This window comes from Aquila chrysaetos, chromosome 2 (assembly GCF_900496995.4).
Source record: "Aquila chrysaetos chrysaetos chromosome 2, bAquChr1.4, whole genome shotgun sequence".
Lineage (NCBI taxonomy): Eukaryota > Metazoa > Chordata > Aves > Accipitriformes > Accipitridae > Aquila > Aquila chrysaetos.
In genome coordinates this window covers 42,571,186-42,595,041 of record NC_044005.1, presented here as the reverse complement: position 1 = coordinate 42,595,041, position 23,856 = coordinate 42,571,186, and the positions used below count along the sequence as shown (strand labels likewise).

The 23,856-nt window shown below is 40.0% G+C and overlaps 1 protein-coding gene across 3 annotated transcripts in view; it reads right to left on the bottom strand.

Annotated features, from left to right (window-relative positions):
* The window catches only part of SPTBN5 (spectrin beta, non-erythrocytic 5), a 109,179-nt gene that overhangs the window by 48,715 nt on the left and 36,608 nt on the right, over window positions 1-23,856 (bottom strand). For all 3 annotated transcript variants that reach the window (XR_005933754.1, XM_041128072.1, XM_030004503.2), the window contains exons 26-36: window positions 23,627-23,813; window positions 22,143-22,343; window positions 20,846-20,962; window positions 20,083-20,246; window positions 18,318-18,450; window positions 17,368-17,513; window positions 16,517-16,631; window positions 14,453-14,563; window positions 13,125-13,304; window positions 8,872-9,075; window positions 7,483-7,632 (exon numbers count right to left, since the gene is read on the bottom strand). Coding sequence is in view for 2 of the 3 variants with exons in the window: in XM_041128072.1 (XP_040984006.1) it covers window positions 7,483-7,632; window positions 8,872-9,075; window positions 13,125-13,304; window positions 14,453-14,563; window positions 16,517-16,631; window positions 17,368-17,513; window positions 18,318-18,450; window positions 20,083-20,246; window positions 20,846-20,962; window positions 22,143-22,343; window positions 23,627-23,813 (1,708 nt within the window). In the remaining variant the exon portion in view is untranslated. The remainder of the gene's footprint in view (window positions 1-7,482; window positions 7,633-8,871; window positions 9,076-13,124; window positions 13,305-14,452; window positions 14,564-16,516; window positions 16,632-17,367; window positions 17,514-18,317; window positions 18,451-20,082; window positions 20,247-20,845; window positions 20,963-22,142; window positions 22,344-23,626; window positions 23,814-23,856) is intronic.

Sequence of the window (23,856 nt, the reverse complement as noted above, 5' to 3'; positions counted from 1 at the left end):
TGCATGCTGTCTCATCAGCATAAGAACATAATTACTTGACATTGGAAACATATATGGGAAAAACACAGAGAGAAGTCAGTGTTTGTTTTCCCATAACTGCTACAATCCCTTCCTCCCACCTATCCCTCCTCCTTCAAAATTCACAAGCTCAACCCCTAGCCTGTAAGTAGTAGGTGTTAGACCAGAATCCTATGCCCATACAACATCATCATTAAAATATTTACTTATGAAACATTCGTCTGAAGGCAGACTAAATTCCTCTTAAAAGCCCCAGAGCTTCACTGTTAGAAACTTTGCTGGGATATCCAAATTTGAATGCTATGGAGACTAAATTCCCTTCATTTCCCTCAGGAAAGGGTGGTACCTCTCTTTTTCTAAGGGTGGGGAAAAAAAGTGATTTCTTCCTACACACTTAAATATTTTGTGTTTTGAAAACAAGTATTACTTTTAAAAGTTACAAAACCAGGAATTAACTATTTAGAAATATAGCATAATCTGACAAGAAAATGAAAACAGTGAAACAGAAAAAAACTAAGAAAAACTACACTGAGGATTTGTCCCAGACCAACTAGCAGAGAAGAAAACCAGTTCTTGGCTCTGAAGTATTGAACCTTCAAAGTGCTGAGCACTATGACCCGATTATGCAAAAACTGTAAGAAACATGCAGAGCATTGAGCATGTCCTGTTGACAATAGTACTCTAATGGTTAAAACGAAACACTTGTTAAGTGCTCAATCAGATCAGAGTGCTCAGCTTCATTTAGGATGGATCAAGCTGTAGCTGCAGCCTCGGTGACAGCAGAACACAAGTAGCTTTCTGATTGTCCCATAAGTCATCTCTAGGGAGTGGGAACATAGCATGAAGCATACAAAAAGAAATCCATATGGCTTGATTAACGCAACTTAAAACTTCTGTTCGCAAATGTTCCTAGAATGGAATGGAAATCTTCACCACTCTCCTCCCAGATCCAAAGGATGCAATGTTGACAGCGATAGATGGACACCATGCACCCTCTGTGTCTCTGTGAGTTGAAGATGTGGTGTGAGCTGGTATGTTTGTCAAAAGGTTGTCAGGGCATACACTTTTTAGAGTGCATGTTTCCTGGGGAGGTCTCAAACCAGGTCTTGCCCAATGGCTAGAAAGCAATCCTGAGCAGCAAACTGGATTCACTGACAGAGAGAGGCCAGCCCCAATCTCCACAGGGTGAAAGGGTGGACCAGCTATATCTGAATCATGTGTTTTGATAAAGATTGTTGGACTTGGGCTTCTTCTAAATTCTCTTACCACCTGGATAGGCATAGCAGTCCAAGGGGTGGCAAGTATCAGGGTGATTTTGGAAACCTTGTGGTGAGCAGGTGTTAGACCATCACATGGAGTCTTCCTAAACTCTGGCCTAGATGAAGGGTGGTTCTGAAAGACAATCAGCTCTGGATTTAAATCCTTGCTCGTGACCTCATTCCCTCTAGCTGAATTTCCTCTTCCAGTCAGCACAGCTGGTGACAGCCATATATCTCTGGAGACAGTCTGCTGGGGAAGGCCAGGATACTTAGAGGAAGTCACATGAAATCTTGTGATTTGAAGGCCTGGAGACCCACCTGAAGGGAAGCCTTGTTTTGGTTTCTGGGATCCTGTTGGAAGACCAGCCGGAGTTTCAGGCACCTTCTCTAACTGTGGCATGAGCAGACTTGAATGAGCATGACTGCTTCCATGGGAATCTGCTCGGAGAGGCTTTATCGTCAAGCTGCAAGTTGAAATGTAAAGCTTCATTGAAGCATGGAGATCTGGCATTTGGACATTGCACTGGCTACAGCCTTGCTGGGGTGGGAGAGAATCACAAGGTTCCAGGGACGCATGCAGATTTTTGCTGCAGACTGTAGAAACAGCTGGAATAGCAGACAGATCAACGTCTAGGCGTGATGTCCAGCTTGGTGGAGCTTTGCAGGAAAGGACGTCAGAAGGCAAAGATACAGCAAGCTTCAAGGGATTGTTTTTTTCAGAAGAAATACGATGAACACTTTTTTCTCTTTCTGGACTTTGCCTGTAAGATGCAGATGTTGACCAAGGGCCAGAACCCTCATATCTATGGCCCTGAGGGTCCCTGGGAGGACTGGAACACTTGGATGTCTCATCAGGATTGACACAGTGACTAGTGCTCCCAAAACCTTTCCTCTGGTCTGTGTGTGCCAGGACGACATCTAGCCTTGAACAGTAAGCTCCAGAAGACAGACTGCTTGGTGGTGAGCTGGCAATTCCTGGAGGAAGCTCTGCAACTGATTGACCAGTGGGAGGATGCCATGCTGATGCTGGCATCTTTTGAAAAGGCCTGTCCCGCACAGCAGATTCAAAAGGAGGAGGTGGGGTCATTCTGCTGGAAGACAGCATCACTTCCACAGTGGAGACATAGGTTTCAGATGAAAGTTTGCAGCGATGGTCCCTGCATGACATTCTGAAGCTTAGTCCTAAACGATGCAAAAACCAAAGCCACAGAAGCTTGCCTTTCCCCTGTTTTTAAAACCAACTCCTAATCCTTTTTCCTTTGGCACTGGAAATTTCCATTCTTCCTCTGAAGCAAAGGAATGAGAGATGAATAGACATTCTCCAGGAAAAAATTCATAAACTAAAAAAATCCACATTCAAAATAAAAATGCACAGCTCTTCTAATACTGCTACCACCGCCTGTCACGTCTGCAAAGTGATATGAGTGTGGGATGGGCAGGAAGATAAATTACGGAGCATGAGGCTCTGCTCCCTGAGCGTTCTGACAGTAAGACTGCAGACAGAGTAGGAGGGAGCCAAAAACGCCTGCCAGAGACAGCCTGCAAATTCGTTGTTACTTCGTCTGTGAAAAAAAGGAAAGCAGCTAACCTGAGCAATGCATCTGCTGCTGTGAAAAGGTTAGAACGGAGCAGAGTGTACTGGACACTGCTTCTGCTCAAAGCAAAAAGGATTTTTTTTCTTCTTTCTCTTTTTCAGCTGTTGCTTGTCTGTACTCCGAATGGCAAGATCTCAGTTCACAGGTCTTAGAAGACTTTCCTACAACAGTTCCATGCAGTGGCACAACTGAATTCATAATAAAAAAAAGTTAAAAAGATAGATGTTTGCCTAATTTTCTCCACATGTGCTCTATTTTCTTTAGCATAGAACAATCCTAGACTAAATTCTGCAGAAAACCTTCGAAGGTTTAAGTAACTTGGATGTAATATAAGATGCTGGCATAAAGTCAAACCCGTCACACTGGCACAGACAGCAAATGAGAGAGCAGTTCTCAGTAGTAGTTCTTAGTTTAAAACACTCTGTTGCCTTCTTCCTTCCCCTGCCTCTTGCTGCTAGGGGAGAGACTTGGTCTAAGGCATATGAAGTACTGGGAAAATAGGATCCAAAAATTATGGGATGACAGAAGCAGCTTTCTTACACACATTTTGCAGATGTGCAAAGTGAAATGCACATGACTGAGTTTTGCCTCACACACAAAAGTCAGGAGAAACACAAAGGGTGGAGAGATTGCTTATATTTGTTTGCCTGATAGGAATCCTTTTTGAATGTGTGTTTGCTTTTGTCCTTTCTGAAAGCAGCAAATTATAAAATCCCCATTGGGAAAGTGGTTTGAGAGTCTTCAATTGATGCCTTGGCTGAATACTTTTTGAAAATGCGTTTGAAAGGACTGCTTTCCTACCATCCTGCCTGTCTCCCTAGGGAGCAGAGTCTGCGTCACTATGCAGCCACATTTTAACTCCATATAGTAGTAACAGAGCTCCATCCAAAAGGAATAGATTCGTCTTCCAATTGTTCGTCAAATGCAGAGAAGTAAAATACAAATAGTGACTAAGAAATCTCAGTTAACTGTCCAATAGTATATACTGATTCATAAGGCAGATGGTGGCAGCTGCAAAAGACAGCTTTGTGGTTCTTCCTATTTATCCCTCATTTAGATGGGAGTCCTGCAGCACAGGAATAACCCGTTTGAAGAATGATCCCACTTAGAGATGAGAGAACAAAAGCAATGGGAGGTATTCTGGGAATATAGGAATTCCAGCTGTAGAGGAATCAAAACAACGTTGCCATGTCTATTCAGGGCCAAGCTGATGCACCGTATGTTAAGGAAGGGCTAGAATCCAGTAAAAAGTAAATTCCTTCCTGTTCTTCCGTGAATGGCAGCAAATGAGCCCCTTCTTGAAATGGTTTGTTTTCTTTAGTAATTTCATCCCATAAATTCTTCAAAGATAGAGCTTATTTCATATGTAAACACATATAGTCTCTGTCTTCTCAGCAGCATAATAGCCTGAACCTGCATCACTATTTATACTCACTATGGACTGACATTACTCACGACTTTGAGGTGATCGCTGACATTGCCAGGTCTCAAATCAGTAAAACTGACTTAAAGACAGCAAAATATGATTTAAAATGAGCAGGTAGCAGTGGAATTTGTGAAGTACAGCTGAGATGTGCTTTCACCAGTACCCTGTAGCTCTAAGGCAAGCTGATGTTCCTGGGTAGTTGCCTTTTCTCCATGGTACTTTTGCTCAGTGTCAGCTTAAAACCAAGATGACAACAATGGACAATACAGGAGTGAGTCATTATGATGGAGGAAAGCTAGTAATTCCTGAAAGCAAAGCTGTTCACAGTATTGTCCTAATTGGTACATCCAGAGTAGTGAGAATGCTCATAGCTCCTGAATGCTCACAGCTCATTGAGGGTCTGTTTGTTTGCATCCTTGGATATGAACAAATTCAGCATCTCTTCTTCCCACCTAACAGCACTTAAACATTTCCTGGATTAAATCTGAGCACTAATCCATAACAGTCTCTTCTAGGCATTGTGGTAACTTGGTGATGGTAGGGACTGTGTCAGTGAAGGAGGAGACATATGGCTGACTGTGATATCCAGATTACAAATTTAGAAATCCATGGCGTTCTGTAATTTCCCTGGTATATTGCAGGTAGATACTTGGTCACTGACTGTAATATCAAAGGTATTTTTCTACATGATCACACCACTGTGACCTACTTTTCTATTTTATAACAGTAACTCTGCGAGCATGCAGCTGTAATTCTTACATGCACAGACTTCTCACAAAAGGAACAGTTCTTCAATCAGTAATCTCCTGAGGATTAAATATAAGCAAAATGAGAAACAAAAAGTTTATGAATGTTCTTTCCACAGCTAGAGTGTTCTTTTCAACCTGAGTGTTCTTTTTTTAAAAAAATAGTAAAAACAAATCAGATGCAGAGGGTGGTAGAGGGAACATAAGAGCATGCGACGACCATAGTTCCCTCATTCCCTGTACCTGCATGGATGAGACCAACTCCTTATTTTCTTGTCATTCTCCCTGACTGTAAAATGTCATCTGTGCGATGGGGTGCTGGGAGGGACAGCCGAGCGTCCACACTTTACTGTTCCACCTTCTGAACACTTAGTCACAGTGAGAACAACTAAGTACCAGGCTCCTTGGAAGTGCACAGAGAAAATACTACAAGAAAAAGATTCTGGTAATAGAATCTTTCCCTTCATAGCCCTCAAGGTCACAGTCTTCATGCTCAGGCTTTGCTTTGGCTGAAGAAACTTGTGATAGAAGGCAGGTACTGTGACTGATCCTACCAAGAGAATTTACCCAGTCTGTGATGAACACCCACCCGTTTTGTGGCAGTCTACCTCACAGCATATGGCAATGGTAAATTCATCTGAATAAAGAATTATATGAAGTGCGGTTTACCTGTACAGAATGTGCTGGGGGAATACCAAAAATGCCAGGTGCAACCCCTTTCATGTAAGAGTAATATACTCTTTTGCAACCAGGACTCATGACTGAGGGGCAAGAAAAAACTCTAACCCATAGCAACTTCCTACGCATTTACCTCTGAGGTATGTACAGCAAAGCCAATGCCATAGTCACAGTGCCTCTGCATGTTGGCTGATCTCCATTTCATGAAAAGAGAAAGAATACAGTGGCCAAAATTTTGTACAGAGATTATATGTTCCCTGATGATGCTAACTCGTTTAGGAGCTTAGCAATGAGGTATCACTGCTTGGTAGGGAATTGAGATAGATATAATGCAAATTGTGTGCCATTTGCTAGTTAAGCAACAAATAAAAAAAAAAATGGGCAGAACTATATAATATTTTACTCCAGAAACCTGAACCTAAGTGAAACTTTTAGTTTCATGTTTTGGCACATACTCAGAATGCAGGCCATACTTGCTAAGGGTGCCAGTTGTAGGGAATTATGAAGATACGGATTTCCTTCAGGGAATGACTAGCAGAAGGCTTTGAGCCCATGTATCCCAAAGGGTTAAGTATCACTGCATGGCACAGCTCAGGGTCAGTCCAACAAAAGATTTAGTGCCAGTGGCAAAGCATTGGCAGAAAAGAGAGCTCAGCACAAACCAAGACCCATTATATTATGCTGCTAGTGGTCCCGGAGAATTAAGAATTATTTTTCCTTAATAAGAAATCAGCCAGGGGTACAACAACCTTCAGCTTCACTTCAACTCTTCAGTTTGGCAACCTTTAATGCATTAATGTGGTTTGCATGCCAAGTCTCAACACAGTTAGAGCTATCAATCCATGAATTTGCAGAGAGTGACTGGAAAAGACATCTAAATTCTGCACTCAGTTTTGTAACAGCAAATGTCAAACCTCAGGCTGGAACCTTTTTAAATAGTTCCATGAATCAGGAAAGTGCAAGAAAGACAAAAGATCATTTAATATTGGTGAAAAAAAAAATTCTATTTCAAGAGCTGCAACAGGATGATAATAATAACATCCTTCTGTCTCTTTGCATTAACTGTATCAGCCCTCTTTTCATGAGAGGGTTTTTTCACTAGCTCAACTTTCTCTACTGCATCAAACAGAAACTAATATTCCTTACAATCAAATTCTTTCATAGTTGTTCTCCACACTGCTATCAACTCCCTTGCAGAACTGAGAAGTCAATTCCTTTAGCTGGATTAACTCACACTGCCAACATCCATTTTCCACTATTTGAATTTCCCCAGCACTAACCCTTAGCCTGGGGTGAGGTTTCCAGCAACACCTGCAAAGTAATCTCCCTGTCCTCTTTCAAACCCTCTTTACAATTTCCCTTCTCTCTGGAGCCTATAAAACAATTTGCCAGTGGTTAAACAGTTGGTATGCTGACATCTGTTTGTAAAGCAGATTAATACTGGACTGTTGTCTCCCTCTTCTGTTGTGACTTTCATCTGTTAGCTCTTGTGTTTATTTGCAATGAATTATCTTTCAGGCAAGGATCAACTTTTTGTTTCTGGTTCCTCACCTAAGCCCAATAAGAAAGGGGGGTCTTGTACATTGCTACAGTCTCCAAGTGATACCACAGTGCAAACAATAACAATAAAAAGAGTGTCTTGTCTATACGTAGACCCAAGGATTTTAAGTTGTAGGTGAACAGTAGTGCCCCTTTTAGTTTGGAAGAGTTCAAATGCTCAAAGAGTTTAACTGCTTATTTCGCATTTATAATTCACTAACCTCCTGTGAGTTCAGGAGCATGTCCAGGTGATCCCAATCCTTGTAGAACATTTGTTCTTGGTGTGTTTTCTCCAGCCACTCCTTCTTCTGTTTCCATTCATTGTATACATTTTCCTTCTCTTCCAATAGAGCCTGTAGCTTCTGCTGAATCTGAACACAATTTCCAATGAAAAACTCAAGTTGATCTTTACAGCCCGTGGAAGAGGGTAAGGTGGGGGGAGAAAGGATTAAGTGGAGTAGTGGATAAGCCCCTTAAATTACAACAAAATTATCAAACAGAAAAAAGTAGAACAAATTCTAGCATTTATATTTGGGCAGAGAGATAATCAGAAGTGCCTCATTTCAGGAATGGAGGAGTGCTTCTTACAGCATATACAGCAGTCCAAGCCAAGAGCAAAGAAAGGTAACTGTTTCTCAAGTGTACCTTCTAGAACCAAATCCTAATTCTCCATTATCTTTAGCCATAAAAGTGTAATTATAGCACTTCAAATTGGGATAGGACAGATGCTTAAATAAGTTATTAACATAGCATATTCTCCTAATCAGTGAATACATGCCTCAATGTTAGACTTCATGTAATTTCTGCTTCCAAACTTTGTACACCCACAGGCCTTCTATAAATGATTTTTTTCCTACATTTTTCTACAGGCGAAGGACTTTACAGTTAGGAAGATTTCTACTTACTATAGTAATACATTGCAATATTCAACAAATTTTCAGGAAATAGCTTGGTCAGACAGGAGAGTAATTTGCATGAACTCTGCAGTTTTCTGAAGGTATTCAAGAAACATGTTAATGAATTGTCAGGGAAAAGTAAACTAGTAGGTACTGGAAAAGAAATAATGCTGTGAGAATCTTAGAAGCTATTTGTCTTGAGTAAACTGACATTTTGATTTCCATCTTTCATTTCCAAGAGTTAAATATACCAGCTTAATTCATTACTACAGAAAATGTTTTGATTCATCTTTAAACTCTCTCATATGTTTGAGTTTTTTCATTCTTTGGGTGACAGGTTTTTGTCCAGCCTGGTCTGGTATGGATACTGTACTGTAACTTGAAGCATAGTACTTGTGTGAAAAAACAGTTTGGGAAGTGGGTAGAATTATCTCCATTGCTCAGAACATAGTGAACTTCTTGAATAAGCCCCATCTTGCTGCAGTGGGCCCTCGGGAGATGCCAGCACTCATCTACAGCTGAAGTAAGAAATGGAACAGACATTTTTGTGCCCAAACTAGGTCACACACTGAGGCAAATGTAGGTCATGCATATGGATAATGGGTGAGCGTACACAGGCATTTGTATGCTTACAGCCCGATATAGTATAGAATGATAGTTACAATGGTGTTAGGCAGCTGAATGCGTGTGACAACTCGAATGAGTTTCAGTTACCTCTTTTGATCCCATTTCCTCATCTTGCAAGAGTGACTGTCCTAGCTGTACAACATGACTATATTTCTCTTCTCGTGCTTCAATCTCTGCCAGTAGCTGTTGATGCTGAGTAAGTCTCAGGCTGCTAGTAGATATGTCCCGAATAGTCTCCTTGGCTCTCATTTCCCTTATTATTTCTGCTGTCCATAAGAAATAGTCCCATACCTGGAACCCAAGAAAATGTGAAAGTTGAGGTTAGAGCTCAAGCTTGGGTTATCAGGCAGGAAAATCATAGGCTGACTGTTCAACTTTAAATAAATAATAGGTAATAAAATCACAGATAAAAAAGAAAAAATTTCATTAGGGCTTAGAGTCCTTCTATGAATTTTAACAAGGGTGGATAACATGACTGCAGGAATTTCTACATACTCTGTTAAATCATACATGTTTTGTAATATCATAATCATAATCAAACTGTGTCATATCACATCAATAACAACATGATATCATTTAACTGCTTTTTAGTCCATCGTTCCTTAAGTGTTTTCTGGTGTTATTCCTTCACAGAGGATGAAACTATATCACTCTACTTTTCTGTGACTTAGCTTTGGCTAATACAAGTAATTCAAAACTTATGTTGTACACATATTCTAAAATGACAGTGAAAATTTTCAGGTGAAAAACAAATGCACTCACTCTAATAGAGGTGGAAAAAGTTAAATCACAGGTCAGAAAAAATTGCTTAAGCATCTCAGGTATGCAGATTCAGCTCTTGATTTGTGGAACTCTATGACTGAGATTGGCACAGAAACACAGTTCTGGAAGGAGCAAGGATATAATGCTAGTTTACTTTTAAAATCTGATGAACCAATAAACATGTTTATAATATCTTAAAATTTCTGAAGCATTCAGTTGAGGCAATTATGAGCAAGAAAATTCTAAAACAAATCTCCAAGAATTATTTTCTGACTGTTACGGAAGAAACTTGTGCAAGTAAAAATAAGTTGACATTTTCTGTATGTCTTTTCCTGCATTTGATTCTGCACCTTCACCACTCCACTTTAGGCATCTCATTTAAATCTGTAACAGGTGTTTTGCTTTTATGTGTCAGTTGGTAAAAAATAGGACTGCAAGGGACTGTACTTGGGATTATATGGGATGATTAAGTTTTGCTATAGTTTAATTGTGTTTGGATTAGTTGATTCAATTCTGAGGTGGTAAATGGTCCTTTAGTTTTTAAGTGTATTTTAAAAGACTGTTATGTATAGGAAGTGCTAAAGAAAAATGCTCTTTTACTGCAGAGAACTAAAAATTTTCTCTTATGAATGGTTGCTGGCTTTTCCGCTGAATGGAACAATGTAATGGAAATAACTTCTTTCCCGTTCTATTTTAGCCCTGGATTTTTATCCATATCATCAAAATTTTGTACAGCTTAAAGCTGACTTGTGAACCATCCAGCCAGGAAAAAATATTTTCAGAAAAGCACCACAAAATTGAAATTGGCCAATTTGGGGTCCTAACAGTTTAGGCTTTAAAGCCAAGATACTCTTTTCTTAAAGCCAGTGAACACAGCTACTAAATGACTCTTTAAAAGGACTGTGGCAAAATTTTGATTTGCAGAACTAATTCACACACAGCTGGAAGTCACTGTAGACACTGACATTGCATTTGGCAGTGCAAATGTCTAAGACTCCCTGAGATTTTAAGCTAAGCATTAGGAAAAAATCCATAAATCTCAGGATATTTAATGCAATGGAACAAGTCAAGAGCCAATAAGAGGTTATTGGGCTGCCACTGCCAGCATCATTTAAGGATAGACCAGGCATCAGTCTGCAGGAAACTCCTAAGCAGAGCCTGACAGAGACCATGCAGATCCTAGCACAAACTTCAGAACAAGAACCTCAGATCATTCAGAAATACTTTTGAGTCTATGTCTAAATTCCTCTTCCTTGACCAAGTTTCTTGGAAGATTTGGAGCCCTCTGCTGTTACTGTGTGTTGTCAGTTAGGGCCAGCTCTGCTATTTAATCAGACTAAAATCGTACTTGATGGGATGCAAGGAGATACACTAGATGATTGTGCTGCAGTCTCATTTCATGGAAAGGCTGATTTGTTTTTGTTTCCCTTCTTAATCTATGTACAATTTCATAATGAAAAAGCCCCACGAACTGCATATGAACAATACTGATGAAAAAAGTACACTGAACAGCTGAGACTAACATTAAGGTTGTGAACCTCTTGGCATGGCTGAAAGAAGAAAGGGAGAAAAGTTGCCTCTTTGCTCTCAGCAATTTGGGCGATGTTCTGCAGCAAAGCTGCTCTAACCTACCCTAGAGCTACTGAGATTCTTACAGTCATTAGACATGGCTGTACAACCCCGCCTTGTCCCATCTGGGCAGAAAGACTGGCTTACTGAATTTGCAGAACCAGCTCTTCACTTCTTCATGAATTATTGTCAGGAAAGGAAGTGAAAATTGAGAGGATCAGGAATACTTCTTGCCAGTGGACTGATATCAAAGAGATAGGGAGATGCCTGAGGCATAATCCCATCTAGGCACATCACTGAGAATACAGTCACCTGGCTTTGTCATTTGTTTTACGATGTTAAGAAAGTACCTTAATGACTGTGAACCCTCTATTAAGCACTGACAGATTTATATATTTTTAAGGTGTTCACTGCTTGTAAATTAACCAATGCAGATGAAAGGACGCAGTACCAGAGTAAGAAATGGGCTGCAGATTTGCCATTCAGATCACAGGATGCATCACAGATTTCAGACAAAATTAAAGCCAAAGGTATTTTTTATGGTTCCAGCAATAAAAAGAAAAAAGCTTCCCCACCAACAGGACATTTTCTATCTGAAGTCAATAACTAAATTTATTGCATAAGTTACGAAACAAATCAATAACAAAGTGAACTCTGAGTGACTATGTTTTAATGGATAAATCCATCAGATCCATCTCCTGATGAAGATGCCCTGAGGCTGAAGACTTGAAGAATCTAATATCTGTTACAAGAATACATACTAGAAGGATTTGCCTTGTTCTTACTATCATTCCTAGATATTGTCAGAAAGACAGTGGACAAATGATCTTTCACCTACATCAGTATAGAGCCACTTTAATTTTCCTTAAGTCATATTCTAATTCATTTTATATCCCCATCAACAGTTCTACACAAGATAATGGATTCTTAACAGTTAAAAACCAAACCAACCACATCCACAAAAAACCAAAGTGCCATAAGCATCCTTTATCTCTAACTGTACAGTATATTTTTTGATGCAATATGGCAGGTAATGCTGGTTTGACGCTCAAAGTGGATTAGCCTAATGTGCAGAAACCTCTCATGCTAACACAAATGCATCATGTACACTCTATTGTGGTCTTGATCCCAGCTTACAACCTTAAGACAAACTTGTGGGAAGGTTTTTTCCAGGTGAGCATACCCTGGATATTCTCTGCTCCCCAGCAAACATGGAAACAGAATGTGAACTACCAGAGGTATCTTTAATTGACACTAAGCTTACATCTGGAACAGTTCAGGAATACAAAGAATGTAAAGGCATTCTAGAAATCTACATAAGCAACTTCCTTCATGATAAAAGGGGGCACCCTTGCTGGATTAGTACCTGCTACTGCAGTACTTGCAGCAATGATCTACTAATTTGCAGTGGTATAGCTCAAGTGCCCTCACTGACATTCACAAAGTATTCCGTGGCAAATCATAGCTCAGTGACCTACTGAGTTCTTTGGAGACAAAGCTACTGTGCATTGCAGATGATGATATGCTGATACACACACGTCACTGTGTTTAAACAGCTTGAGAGGTTACTGCAAAGATCAGTGAGTTGTATTTGATACATTCCATGAAGTAAGCTAACTGAGGGTTATTGCATGCCCTGAGAGAGAGAGAACAAACTTTTAGCCCTTATAAATGGGATTCTAACATCTATTTTTCTCACTTTTACTCAGTGGGAATTGCAGAGTCTTTGAAAAGACTACTGCTACTCTTGAGAAGTGATAACCTTTTTTGACAACTATCTATCCCATACACAGGTGGATACAAGCTTTCCTTCCTACAGAAGGTAAAAGATCATGATCCTCTAACACCTTTCTAAATAGCTACAAGCACTTTAATACTTGATTAGTAACACAGATAGCGCCTGCAGCCTTTTACATGAACCTTTGCAGCTTGGAAGTACACCTGTGATTCACACACACCGAAGGCACCTTTCCCCTGTGTACCAATGGACAGAAGGCAGAAGTGCTTACATGTGCCTGAAACTGGTAAAGCTTGTATGCTCGTTCCAGAAGTTTCTTGCGCAGTTCCACTTTAGACTTCAGGGCCTTCCAGTTGGTCACTATTGCCTGTTGCTTTGCTTTCAGGTCTTCTACCTGCTTCTTTGAGCAATGTGTCAGCACAACATCTGCAGAGTGGATCAGCTCCTGCAGCTATACACAGGGACAAAAGAATAGGGTAGGAAAGAGAGAGTCATAGAGGTACAGCTAATATCAGAAAAGTTATGATAAGGGCTATGTTAATTGTACATGAAACTACAATTCAAGCAACGTTTTCTGACCTAACTTTTCTCAGGGTAAACAAAAGCTTCCCTAATTTCAGTTTTATGGAATAACAGTGACACCCAGTGTTTGCTAAGGCTCATCACAACAGTGATTTTTCAAATATGCAGGCAGATTTAGTTTCTCCTTTTATTATATCATTTATTACATGAGTAATGCAAATAATAGCTAACCGTACCTTGTTTTCCTCAGTGACCATATAGATTAACTATGACTACATTCTTTTCACGCATATCTCATACTCTTTTACCTTTAAAAGTAATAAGCAGCTGGTGGGATCAATTCTAGTGTTATCTGCCACAAGGCCAAGACACAAGGCCACTGATAAATAATACTGGGATAACTACTTCAGTAATCTCAAGATAGGACAAGCTGTGTTAACTATACCATTACATTTACTAAACAAAGGGATGTAGAGAAAACTCATACTAATTTTATTGGTCTAGTTGAAGCCAAGCAAATCTCCTATATACAAGGAAGCTGTTCTCATGAGCTGAAACTTTTCACAAGTTTGTATAATGAGCCCTATCCTTCCTTCTCACAGTCCAATTCCTACCCCTCTCAACTTGTTGAAAATTCCAGACTGCTGCCCCATCCTTCCTTCTGTAATCCTCTATAGTCAATTACTGCATTTTATGTTCAATGAATATTCAGTTTCTCTGCACATAGAACAGATTCTGGATATTTCCTTGTAATCACCCGGAACTCTTTGAAGAAGACGGTAAACACATTATAAAGCCTGGCATAATCATACTTTTCAAAAACAGTGATCAAAAATATCCCTGTGAATCACTTCAATAGTCAGCGCTCGTTATAATATGTCCCTTTTTTGTAAGGTTTTAAATTACCTACTTTATCACTGCCATCAAACCTTGAACATATTGAAAAAGCAGAAGACTAAGGCTCTCCCTCATAGAGAGCCTGTAATAATTTTGTTCACAACACTAAATTATTACTATGATTGTCTTGGAAACTTGAATTTTGGCTACACATTAAAGACCACAAATGACTTTCATTACCTGCTGCTCATTCCCAGAAAGCTCATGCTCCAGGGCCACATCGTTCCGGAGCTGAGTTTGTACACCTCTCATGTCCTTAGCAACATCATCTGGAATACTTTTGGACTTCTCCTAGAAGGAAGAAATCAGAAAAAACTTTGCTGCTTTCTACGTCCAAGCAAAACACATTACAAGCCTACTTTAGTCATTTTGCATAGTGCAACCCATACTGCACAGTTAGGACATCCTGGGTTACTCAACTATGACAGGTAAAAAGAAGCTGGAAAAATCTGTCCTAGTACATCTTTCCTAGTAACTCACTTCTAAGTATCTTAGTGATTAAGCTATCCAACCAGACTGTGAGAGATGACGCTTCAAGTCTTTCTTTGATCAGACAATACAGGAGAAAGTCTTGCAGGCTTTGTGTTGGGAATCAATCTTGAATAGCTACTGCAGTGACATAGTGAATTGTTAAAGTAGCATTAACAACCAACCAACAGTTTTAGGCCATTCTTTGGGATACAGGTGGTCTATATGTGAACCACCTTTAGACAAAAATTTAGTTATTCATGCTCAGGAAAAATTACTGTAAAGATGAAAGAAACGGAGAGACCATCACATAAAAGGAGACTTAAACATTTATTTAGCTCAACAAAGGTTCTGAGGGGATTTAGTTGTTACATAGACATGCACTGGGAACACAGCAAGCGAAGAGAAAAGGTGCTTCAGCTGGAGGACACCACTGTTGCTAGACTAAAATGATTAGAAACTTGCTCCAGGTCAATTTAGGTGAAAATTAGCAGAACATTTCTAACCATTGGAGAAGTGCGTTTCTGTAACAGATTCACAGGCTGGTTTGGGGTACCAACAATGCATCTAGGTAAGGTGCTGTAAAAGAAGTTGCATGTTGTAGTTGTCTATGCTATGATGGCACTGGAGTTGGTGACTTAAGCAAGATTTTGTAGTACTCTGTTCCTATAAGAAATGGCTTTCCCTGGTAGACATCTGACCAGGGTACACAGTAAGGGTTAGGCAAGATAACTGAATTGCTGTCCCACTCAGTAGAGAAGCTTATTAACAAGATGTGATGCTAGAAGTGTGTACTGATTGCCTGGACCAAACTTAGCATAGGGATAAACCAACAGCTGGTCTGTGAAGTGTTTCTGAACTATCACTTGTCCCTGCCACAGAATTAACTACTTCGTCATTGAAGTTAAATATACACCAGGTTCTGAAAGCCCCAGCTGGTATATGGTGAAATATTATGAATTTGACTTTCCATTCACCACAGGGAAAGAAAACAGGAATAACAGTTGAATAGGGCAGCTTCTTCCAGCACAAGCAAGTAGAAAATCTACTGCACATAACCTAACAAAGCCCTGCTGCCTTGCAAACAGTAGAAGCTCTGTTGGATCACTGCCTCCTGTACACATCTGCATCAGGGAAACCACACCTCTCATTACAGCAAGGATGTTGTTTCTCTGTGAAATTCTTCAGGATGCTCAGATAAAACAGAAGGCTGAAGATTTTCATTGGGACTTGTCTCCCCAGTTTTCACACTGGGACTGTTTAAAATTATTGCCAGTACAGGGCACTGAAATGAGAGGAAGAGATTTTTGGCCCAACTTTTCACATTAGGTCACATGATTGCCTGACAGCCTTCCAGGCTAACAATCACTGTAATCCAAACAAATGCCTTTTTCGCAAGACAGTTCTTTCTTCAGCACATACAGCTACAATGGTGTACACAGAACCACCATAGTGAGGCAGTGAACAGTTTCTTAGGACTGATGACTGCAAACAAAATTACTATATGCAGCCCTGGTCTTCTCAGGTTCTCCCACAGATCAGCAACTCTAGGTGCACCTGGTTTCACCAATGGTTCTCATAAGGTGACCAGTCAGGCATCTAAGGATTACCCATGAGTTTATTTTTTTTTAACACTTTGAGTAATCACACATGTTTCTTACTGAGATTTTTTTTTTTTTTAAGTCAGCAGCAAGCACACTGAGAATCATAAGAATACTCCACAAATTAAGCTGAAATGAAGTTTGTATTGCGTGAGACTTTCCCCTTATTTTTTACCTTAATATGGGCTAGAGCATCTGTCAGATCTTGGTAACACTTGTGAATCTCCTCAGCATCTCTCAGCCGCTCACCTCGTAATCTGGTGATTTCCAACAGCTCCTCCCAGGAGTTCCTGCAAGGGAGGATGGGGAAAAGAACCATGTAAAACATTTAAACTAGGAGTAAAGGAGATTAACAATCTGAAGACAGACTGAAAACAAGACCTCCTCTTACTTTGTTTTTAATTCCTGCCATTAAATTCTGTTGGAGTGATTCTTTGAGGGGCAGCGTGTGTCTCACCCTACTCTGTCCATGTCCTCCTCTCTGCTCCAGGCACTTAAATAGATGGTCCTATGTAAGGGTGCCCCTCTCCAATATGCTTTTCAGGTTTTATATGCAGGACTTGGAGGACTGAATCAGACTCTACTTATTCCTTCATGCTTCTCTTTTGGGCCAGTTTTGACCAATGCCAGACATAAAAAGCTCAGAATATCTTAATGTTGTTCTGCAGATCAGTCATGGGATTCAAATTCAAATACCAGAAGCAATAAAGAAGCAACTGAACTCCCAGCCTTTCAGTTAGGTGATCCTTTTTCAAAGAGCAAAGGAAATTCACTCACCCCTTACTTGAAAACACCTCTCATGCAATTTACAAGAAGCCAAATCAGCAAGCAGATAATGTCTGCCTTATAGTAATCTGTTTTCAAATGAAGCATGGCAGCAGCTCTGTATCAGTGAGCAAACTGCATATTTTGCAATTAGAGAATTGGGAGGACATGCCTTATCCTTTTCTAATTCCTTCTCACTTCCTTCTCCTTGAGAGTGAATTGAAAGGACAAAGCATTAGAGAGATAACACTAGTCTCCTACCTTAGCTCTTTCTGCTTCTGTCGAATTTCCCGGGACTCAGAATGCCCACAGTTCAGCAAGTTGTCTGCCAGCTGCTGGCAAGCCACAACTCTTTTCCCAGCTGCTTCCAACTGGTGTTGGAACGTGTCATATTTAGCACAAAGTTGCTTTTGAAGGAAAAACAACAATAACAAAAAAGGCATTTTGAGTGCTCTCTTTTCACAAACATACCTGCTTAGCTATCAGAGCACAGCCGAAAGACAGGTAATAAACTGATCATATTTGGAGATGGAGAAAATGCAGAGAATGACTGGATTTTACCCCCAAAGACCATGAGGACCTACAAACTATTAGCAAAACACGAGGTTTGTGATGCAGATGGGAGGCAGAAACATTATTACCAGGGATAAAAACAAAAATTCAATGTACAATGAATTTAAATTATTAAATGATATATTTGCACTTCATGAATGCAAATGTATATTCAGTACTATAACTGGATAATGTAGTCTGATTTTAAGATTTAGGACACAAGATATTTTGAAATAAATTACAAAAGTGAGGATTCTGAACGGCTATTGATTTCTAACAGGCTGACATTAGATTAGTTTCTGTGCCATGCAAAGAGGTATAACTGTAGATGTCTGTACACCAGCATTTGTGATGAAAAAAATCCTTAATGGACACCACACTGAAATATCTGGTTATTAAAAATAGAAAGGACTTGCTCTCTGAATGTGTAGACATTCTGGCATGAAGTTGTTTCAGGCAGCTCAGCCCCCATGGCAATGCTGCCTTCCTGTCACAACAAGTCAATGCTTCCCACCCAATCTTCACCCTTTTCTCTTCCCGTCTACCAGTTATTTATACTTACTTTTTACTCTGTCTTATAAGTTTTCAAGGACAACCTTAGAATCTGTTTACAGTCTCACTACATACAGTTTTATTGATCTGTTACTCAAAAAACTCACCAAGATATGTTCATAATCATTTCCATAGTCTTCAGAGCTGGCTGTTTGTTTCTGCTGAGTGATCCAGTCTTGCAGATCTTCATATTCTCGTAGAAACTCATGCAAGACAAGAGTCTCATCCAGCTTCTTCCCTCTGTTGGGGGAAGGAGACAAGACAATACAATTAGACCAAGGGAATATAAGAGGAGGGCAATCAGTAACTTTCTTTGTATTAATCCTCCAAACCTCTCACCATCAAGACTAATTCTCTTTCATGAAAGAACTGACTTTATTTCTCAAGATTGGAAATTATGTTTGTAGCATGACAGCTGTCGGCCAGGTCAGACTCATTGGCTGAGTTTCCCAGAAGAGCACTGTGCCTAGCTGAGCTCTCTCCCTGGTTTGTTTTTTTTGTGGTCTGGTTTTTTTTTCTTCTCATGAGAATACCCTTCATTTTTTTCCAGATCTGTCCTGATCTGTCTTTCTAAAGATAATTGTAGTACTTATGAAAATGAAAAGGAAATCTTTCTAACTGAGGGTGGTGCATCAGGAAGGCAAATGCTATGAAAGCCATTTTATGCTATTCTGCTCATATTGCCTGTTCAGCAAAATTGCTGCAACCTGCTGCGTATTTCTGATCGTCTAGAGTATCCTATAATACAGCCTGACATGTTACAGGCCACAGTAAAGAAAATATCAAGTTTCCATCTGCTAACGCTGTCTGGCCATTGTGCAAACATTTCAGGAAAGATGAACCTGGCTTCCCTGTTTAATCACAAATGCTCATCACAAGGGAGGTAGCCTGCTGAGAGAGTCCAGCCCACCAAGGAGAATGCACATCAGAGGCACAAACCAGAGCACCAATAAGGCACCGTGAGACCCAGGTTAACATTAAGCATGAATGAACACAAAACATTTCTGTGTTCAACACACACAAATGTTTTGATATTTCTAGACTGACTATTTCTTTTCCTGAACTTTTCATTCACTGGATTTTCTATTGAGGCTTTTACTTTTTTAATTGTAAACAAGAATAGAAACAAAAGGTAAAATATCAGCATTTCCTCTAGGCTTAATTATTCTAGTATTCAGACTCATTTATTTGTTGTTCTGTTTGCAGAGCCCCATTCCTTTTCTGAGTGAAATTTTTGTGGAGGAAAAACCTAAATTATTCAGACATTTGTTCCTTCCTGACAACAAACCAGAAGTGTTTAAAAACTCTGTGTACGAGCAAACTGTCCTGTTGTAAACATCTTACTGTAACAATAACAGAAAGGAAGTGAAATGAGAAGTAAATCACTCATTCAAGAATAAAACCCTTCCTACACTAGCACAGCCACTGGGCATAAAGACAAGTGTAACTGTAATTTCTCCCTTCTGCTATGTAATGAATTAAGTAATTTTCAAGCAATGCTAAGGAAATCTTTTAAAACCATTTTTTTCCTTTTGATAGCAGATTCCAAATACCACAAAGACAAGTCAGAATCCGGCATCTCAAGTGCCCTTAAGGGAGGATGATGAAGGGTAAATTTGTGGGCTTCAAATCCTTAATATGTAGTAAAACTCCCTGAATAAAATGTAGAGTTCTTGCTTAGCAATAATGAAAAGCTCATAGGTGCACAGAATTCTAATATAGAAAGAAGCAAGCAATTTCCTACATACAACTGAAAAAAGAGGAGATAATGGATATGATCTAAATTCCAGTGAGGCACTGGGAGATATGCTTTATTGATGTCAGTGGGCTTTGAATCAAACCTAGGATCCAAGGGGCAGTTCTAGTTTGTACCTTGCTGCTGCTAGTTCCTGCAGCTCCTGGAGTCTTGAATTTACTCGTTCCTTTGGTGCATCAACCTCAACATACTGGATGGAGCCCACAACAGGAAGAGTTTCGGCACTTTCACTCAGTTCTTTCATCAAATTTTGGTAAATTGCAATCTCATGCTCCAGTGCCTGGCAGAGAAAAGAGGATTGAGAGCCAGTTGTCCAAGATACCCACTGTTTGAACTTTTACACCAGCCTATGGTGTAATCATTGAGAAATTAAAAGAGGAGAAAAATTTCTGGAAGCATGTGACGTTTCCAAGACTTCATCAATTTTAGATCGTTTTCTAGAAACATTTTTTGGAAAAAAGTGTACATAAATTCAAACAAATTAGGTGAGTAAAGACAACTAGAAATTCCTGATACATTATTAAGCAGAGAAAAGTATTCCTGGAATCATACTCTATCTGTATTTTTTATCTTAGGAAAAAAAAAAATAAGGCTTCTGCATGCACTTGTTGAGACTGAAAAGCAGATATCAGATCACAGTCAGTTTTGGCCTCAGAAAAATAAGATGAGAATATTCACCATTCTCATTTCTCCTCAAACTACATTTTTTTCCAACCATATTAGTGAGCTGCATTGATCTCTTCTATCAGTCCATTCACATGTAGACATACATCAATGTGAAATATCTTGGACACTTAAGTACCAATGAGATAGAAAATTTTACAACTGCAGACAAAGAAGAAGATCAGGCCAGCGTACAGAATTTAAGCAGAGAAATACCTTATGTTTCTTGAGGAGTTTCAGTGTTCCATCTTCATCCTTACCATAGTCCTTGCTTGTCACAAGTGGATGTTTTTCTGCTATCCAAGCCTCCAGGTCTGAAGTGTTCATTAAAAACTATCAGTTAAAGGAAAAGCAAATTAGCTTCTACCTCAATTTTCAAAATACTCATGTTATTTTTTTGACCTAATAAATTCTAAATGGGGGGTGCACTGTAAGATGTACTGCAATGTTTTAATAAATAACAAATAAAGAATATTTAATCCCAAGAACTACTATTCCACACTGTTCTGTCAAATCATACAAAGGTGAAGGAGGCCACAGATAGAAGACTTCAGTGCAGGATAACTAAGGTATTCTCCAGGCTTCAAAGCTCTGGCAGTAAGTTTCAGGTTGTCTCACTTTTCTTTCTTCACATCACTATCCTTACTTGACTCTTCCTTTACCTTATTCACTCAGGGTAGAGGCTAACTGTATAATATCAGTGTGGTATTTCTCCTTCCCCTTCCTGAGTTCAAATCACCTTTAAGAATCAGGCTTCATAAAGCCTATAGTATGGACAGCTATTTTTATAGATGGAGGAAATGAGAGCCAGATGATCCAATTCTCCAGGCAACATACTTTAGGTGGGCCCGTGAACTCTGTGCAAATGCTGTTTATGTCTACAAAATCGGATGTGTTATCTGAATAACTGCACTCCTACATGACCCACTGACGACAGAAAATTTGGGTTATCGAGGTAAATATTTGAATGCAATTTTTTTATTTAAACAGGCTAAACATAAAGGTCCAGTCTCCTGTTGAAAATAATGGGTCAAAAGTCCTAACTCACTCTGAGAGTGAAAGAGTGTTATCAGTTTCTCAGTACCATTTTGTTGCCTGAAACATTGCCTGGAACAGTTAAGGATTGGATGGCACAAGAGATCCCTTCTTGTCTGTTTTCCTTATTGTAATTCTCCAGTACGAAGGACCAGTTCAGAATCCATTGCATTACTTAGGTCAAAGCCTGAGGCTGTATAAAGGTATTGAGAAAGTAGCTACTACTAGGAGAAATGTGTGTTCTACACACAACCATAAGGGATGAGTACAGAGTCTAAGGCAAACCTCTAGAGCAGCAGGTCTAGACTGGGGGCTGCATTCAGCTATGCGACCCAGCCCTCTATTCCCATGAGTCTGGCCTCAAGCAACTGAAGTGAATACCAGTCCTAGCAAAGCTGTTTTGTTATTCACTTTAAAGCTTTGGTCATCTTATTTGTCTGAAGAAGCTACAGTGTAAGCACTTTGCTGTAATTTGTACCTCCTGGAAGCCAACTGAGTGCTGCAGCTGCTTCATCCTTTCCTCACAGGCCTTCTCCAAGCCCTGCCAGGCAGTCACAAGCTCCTGGCATTTCTCACTTATTTTCTGAGCTGATGGGTGCTGGCCTACAACCATTGTCTTTCCTTTATCCAGGACCCGCTGGACTTGCTGTTTGTGGGCATTCACTTCTGCTTGTAGTTCCTGGGAATGAGATAAAAGAAAAATTAGGAATAAAGGAAGGGTATGTGAGGACAAAGAAATTCTATGTGCTCTTAGTCCTAAGCAAAACTGGCAGCTGGTGATGGTGGGCAGAGTATAGCCAGTGGACACAAGGACTGCATGTTTCTAGAACAGCTGCAGCCTCAGCCACTGGTCCCTGCCCCACTTGTATAATGTTCTGCTCTTGGTGCTGCCATTGAGGGAGGAGATAAGAGTCTGTAAGGTGGCAGCAGACATCACTTAACTTCCCTACACCCTCAGCATTATTCACTGAAGTCCTCAGCATGGTCGTCTGGCCTGATCCTACCCCTTCTCCTTACCACGCACCTGGCCCTTCCCCTGCCCAGCAGCCAGGGAGATTTGGGAAGATGGAGCAGGCCAAAGGATGAGACACAAAGCTGGGGGATTCAGAAAAGAGTGTTGAGCTGCTGATGGGAAAATAAAACATCCCAGAAGATGAATGGGCTGGAGGATGATGGGAGGAGAAACATTGACAACAGTACCATGAAAATCATTACACTCCTGCTGCATAAAGCCTCCCTACTGGTCTTACAACCCTTCTCATGGAACTTGCAATTCAGGTGCTGCAAAATCCAGTGTTGCCTGTGGTGCGGGGCAGCTCTAAGGTGCCCTTCTGGCTGTGAGGAACTGCTACAAAGAATCAAACTCTCCAGAAATCAGTGTTAACTTGTCTTTGTAAATATATCGACTGTGGCTTGTTCAAACCATTTTACAAACAGTACAGAACTAAAATAAACATTAAATGGCTGTTTTATGCTTTCCTAGAGGATCTAGCATGCACATACCTCAAGACTGCATGTATAATGAAGCAGTAAGCATAGAACTAAAATAGGATGAGCATGTAACAGTCAAAATATTCAACCCAGATCAACCCACAAAGCAAAACCCTCATTTTTTTCTATTTAGTGTGAGGTAGGCTAGCTTTTTAGCCACTTTTAATGGGAAGAGCTACAAAACTTCTCATAGTAATAATAATACTGCAATATATGACAAATTTTGCAGTTCCTATAGGAATTCCATGTTTGCTCTGAAAATCATCACCACATTGCTGACTTGTCTCAATCCACTGGAACCATTTTAGCTGGGCCAGTGCTGGAATCAGTGAATGTACTCGTTGAAAGTGTGGCAATACATTTTGCTTGCAACAGCCTTCCTGAAGGTAAAGGAGAAGTGTGCAGGTGCTGGTTTGCAGCCTGAGGTGAAATGCAGTGTGCCAATATAACACACTTGATTAAACAAGTTACCTTGTGTTTCTGCAACAGGCTTTGAGCCAGGTCCAAGGACTTCCCACGGTTGGTGGAATGGGCAATAGGCAATCGCTCATTAATCCAGTTCAGTTCCATGTCATGATAATGGTAGAACTCATAGAGATCCACTGCAGCTTCCAGCAACTTACGCCTCTCATCAAGAGGCGCTTGCAAAGACTCAAACCTAGGGGTCATCAATTAAATATATGTTAAAACAAAGCTTTATC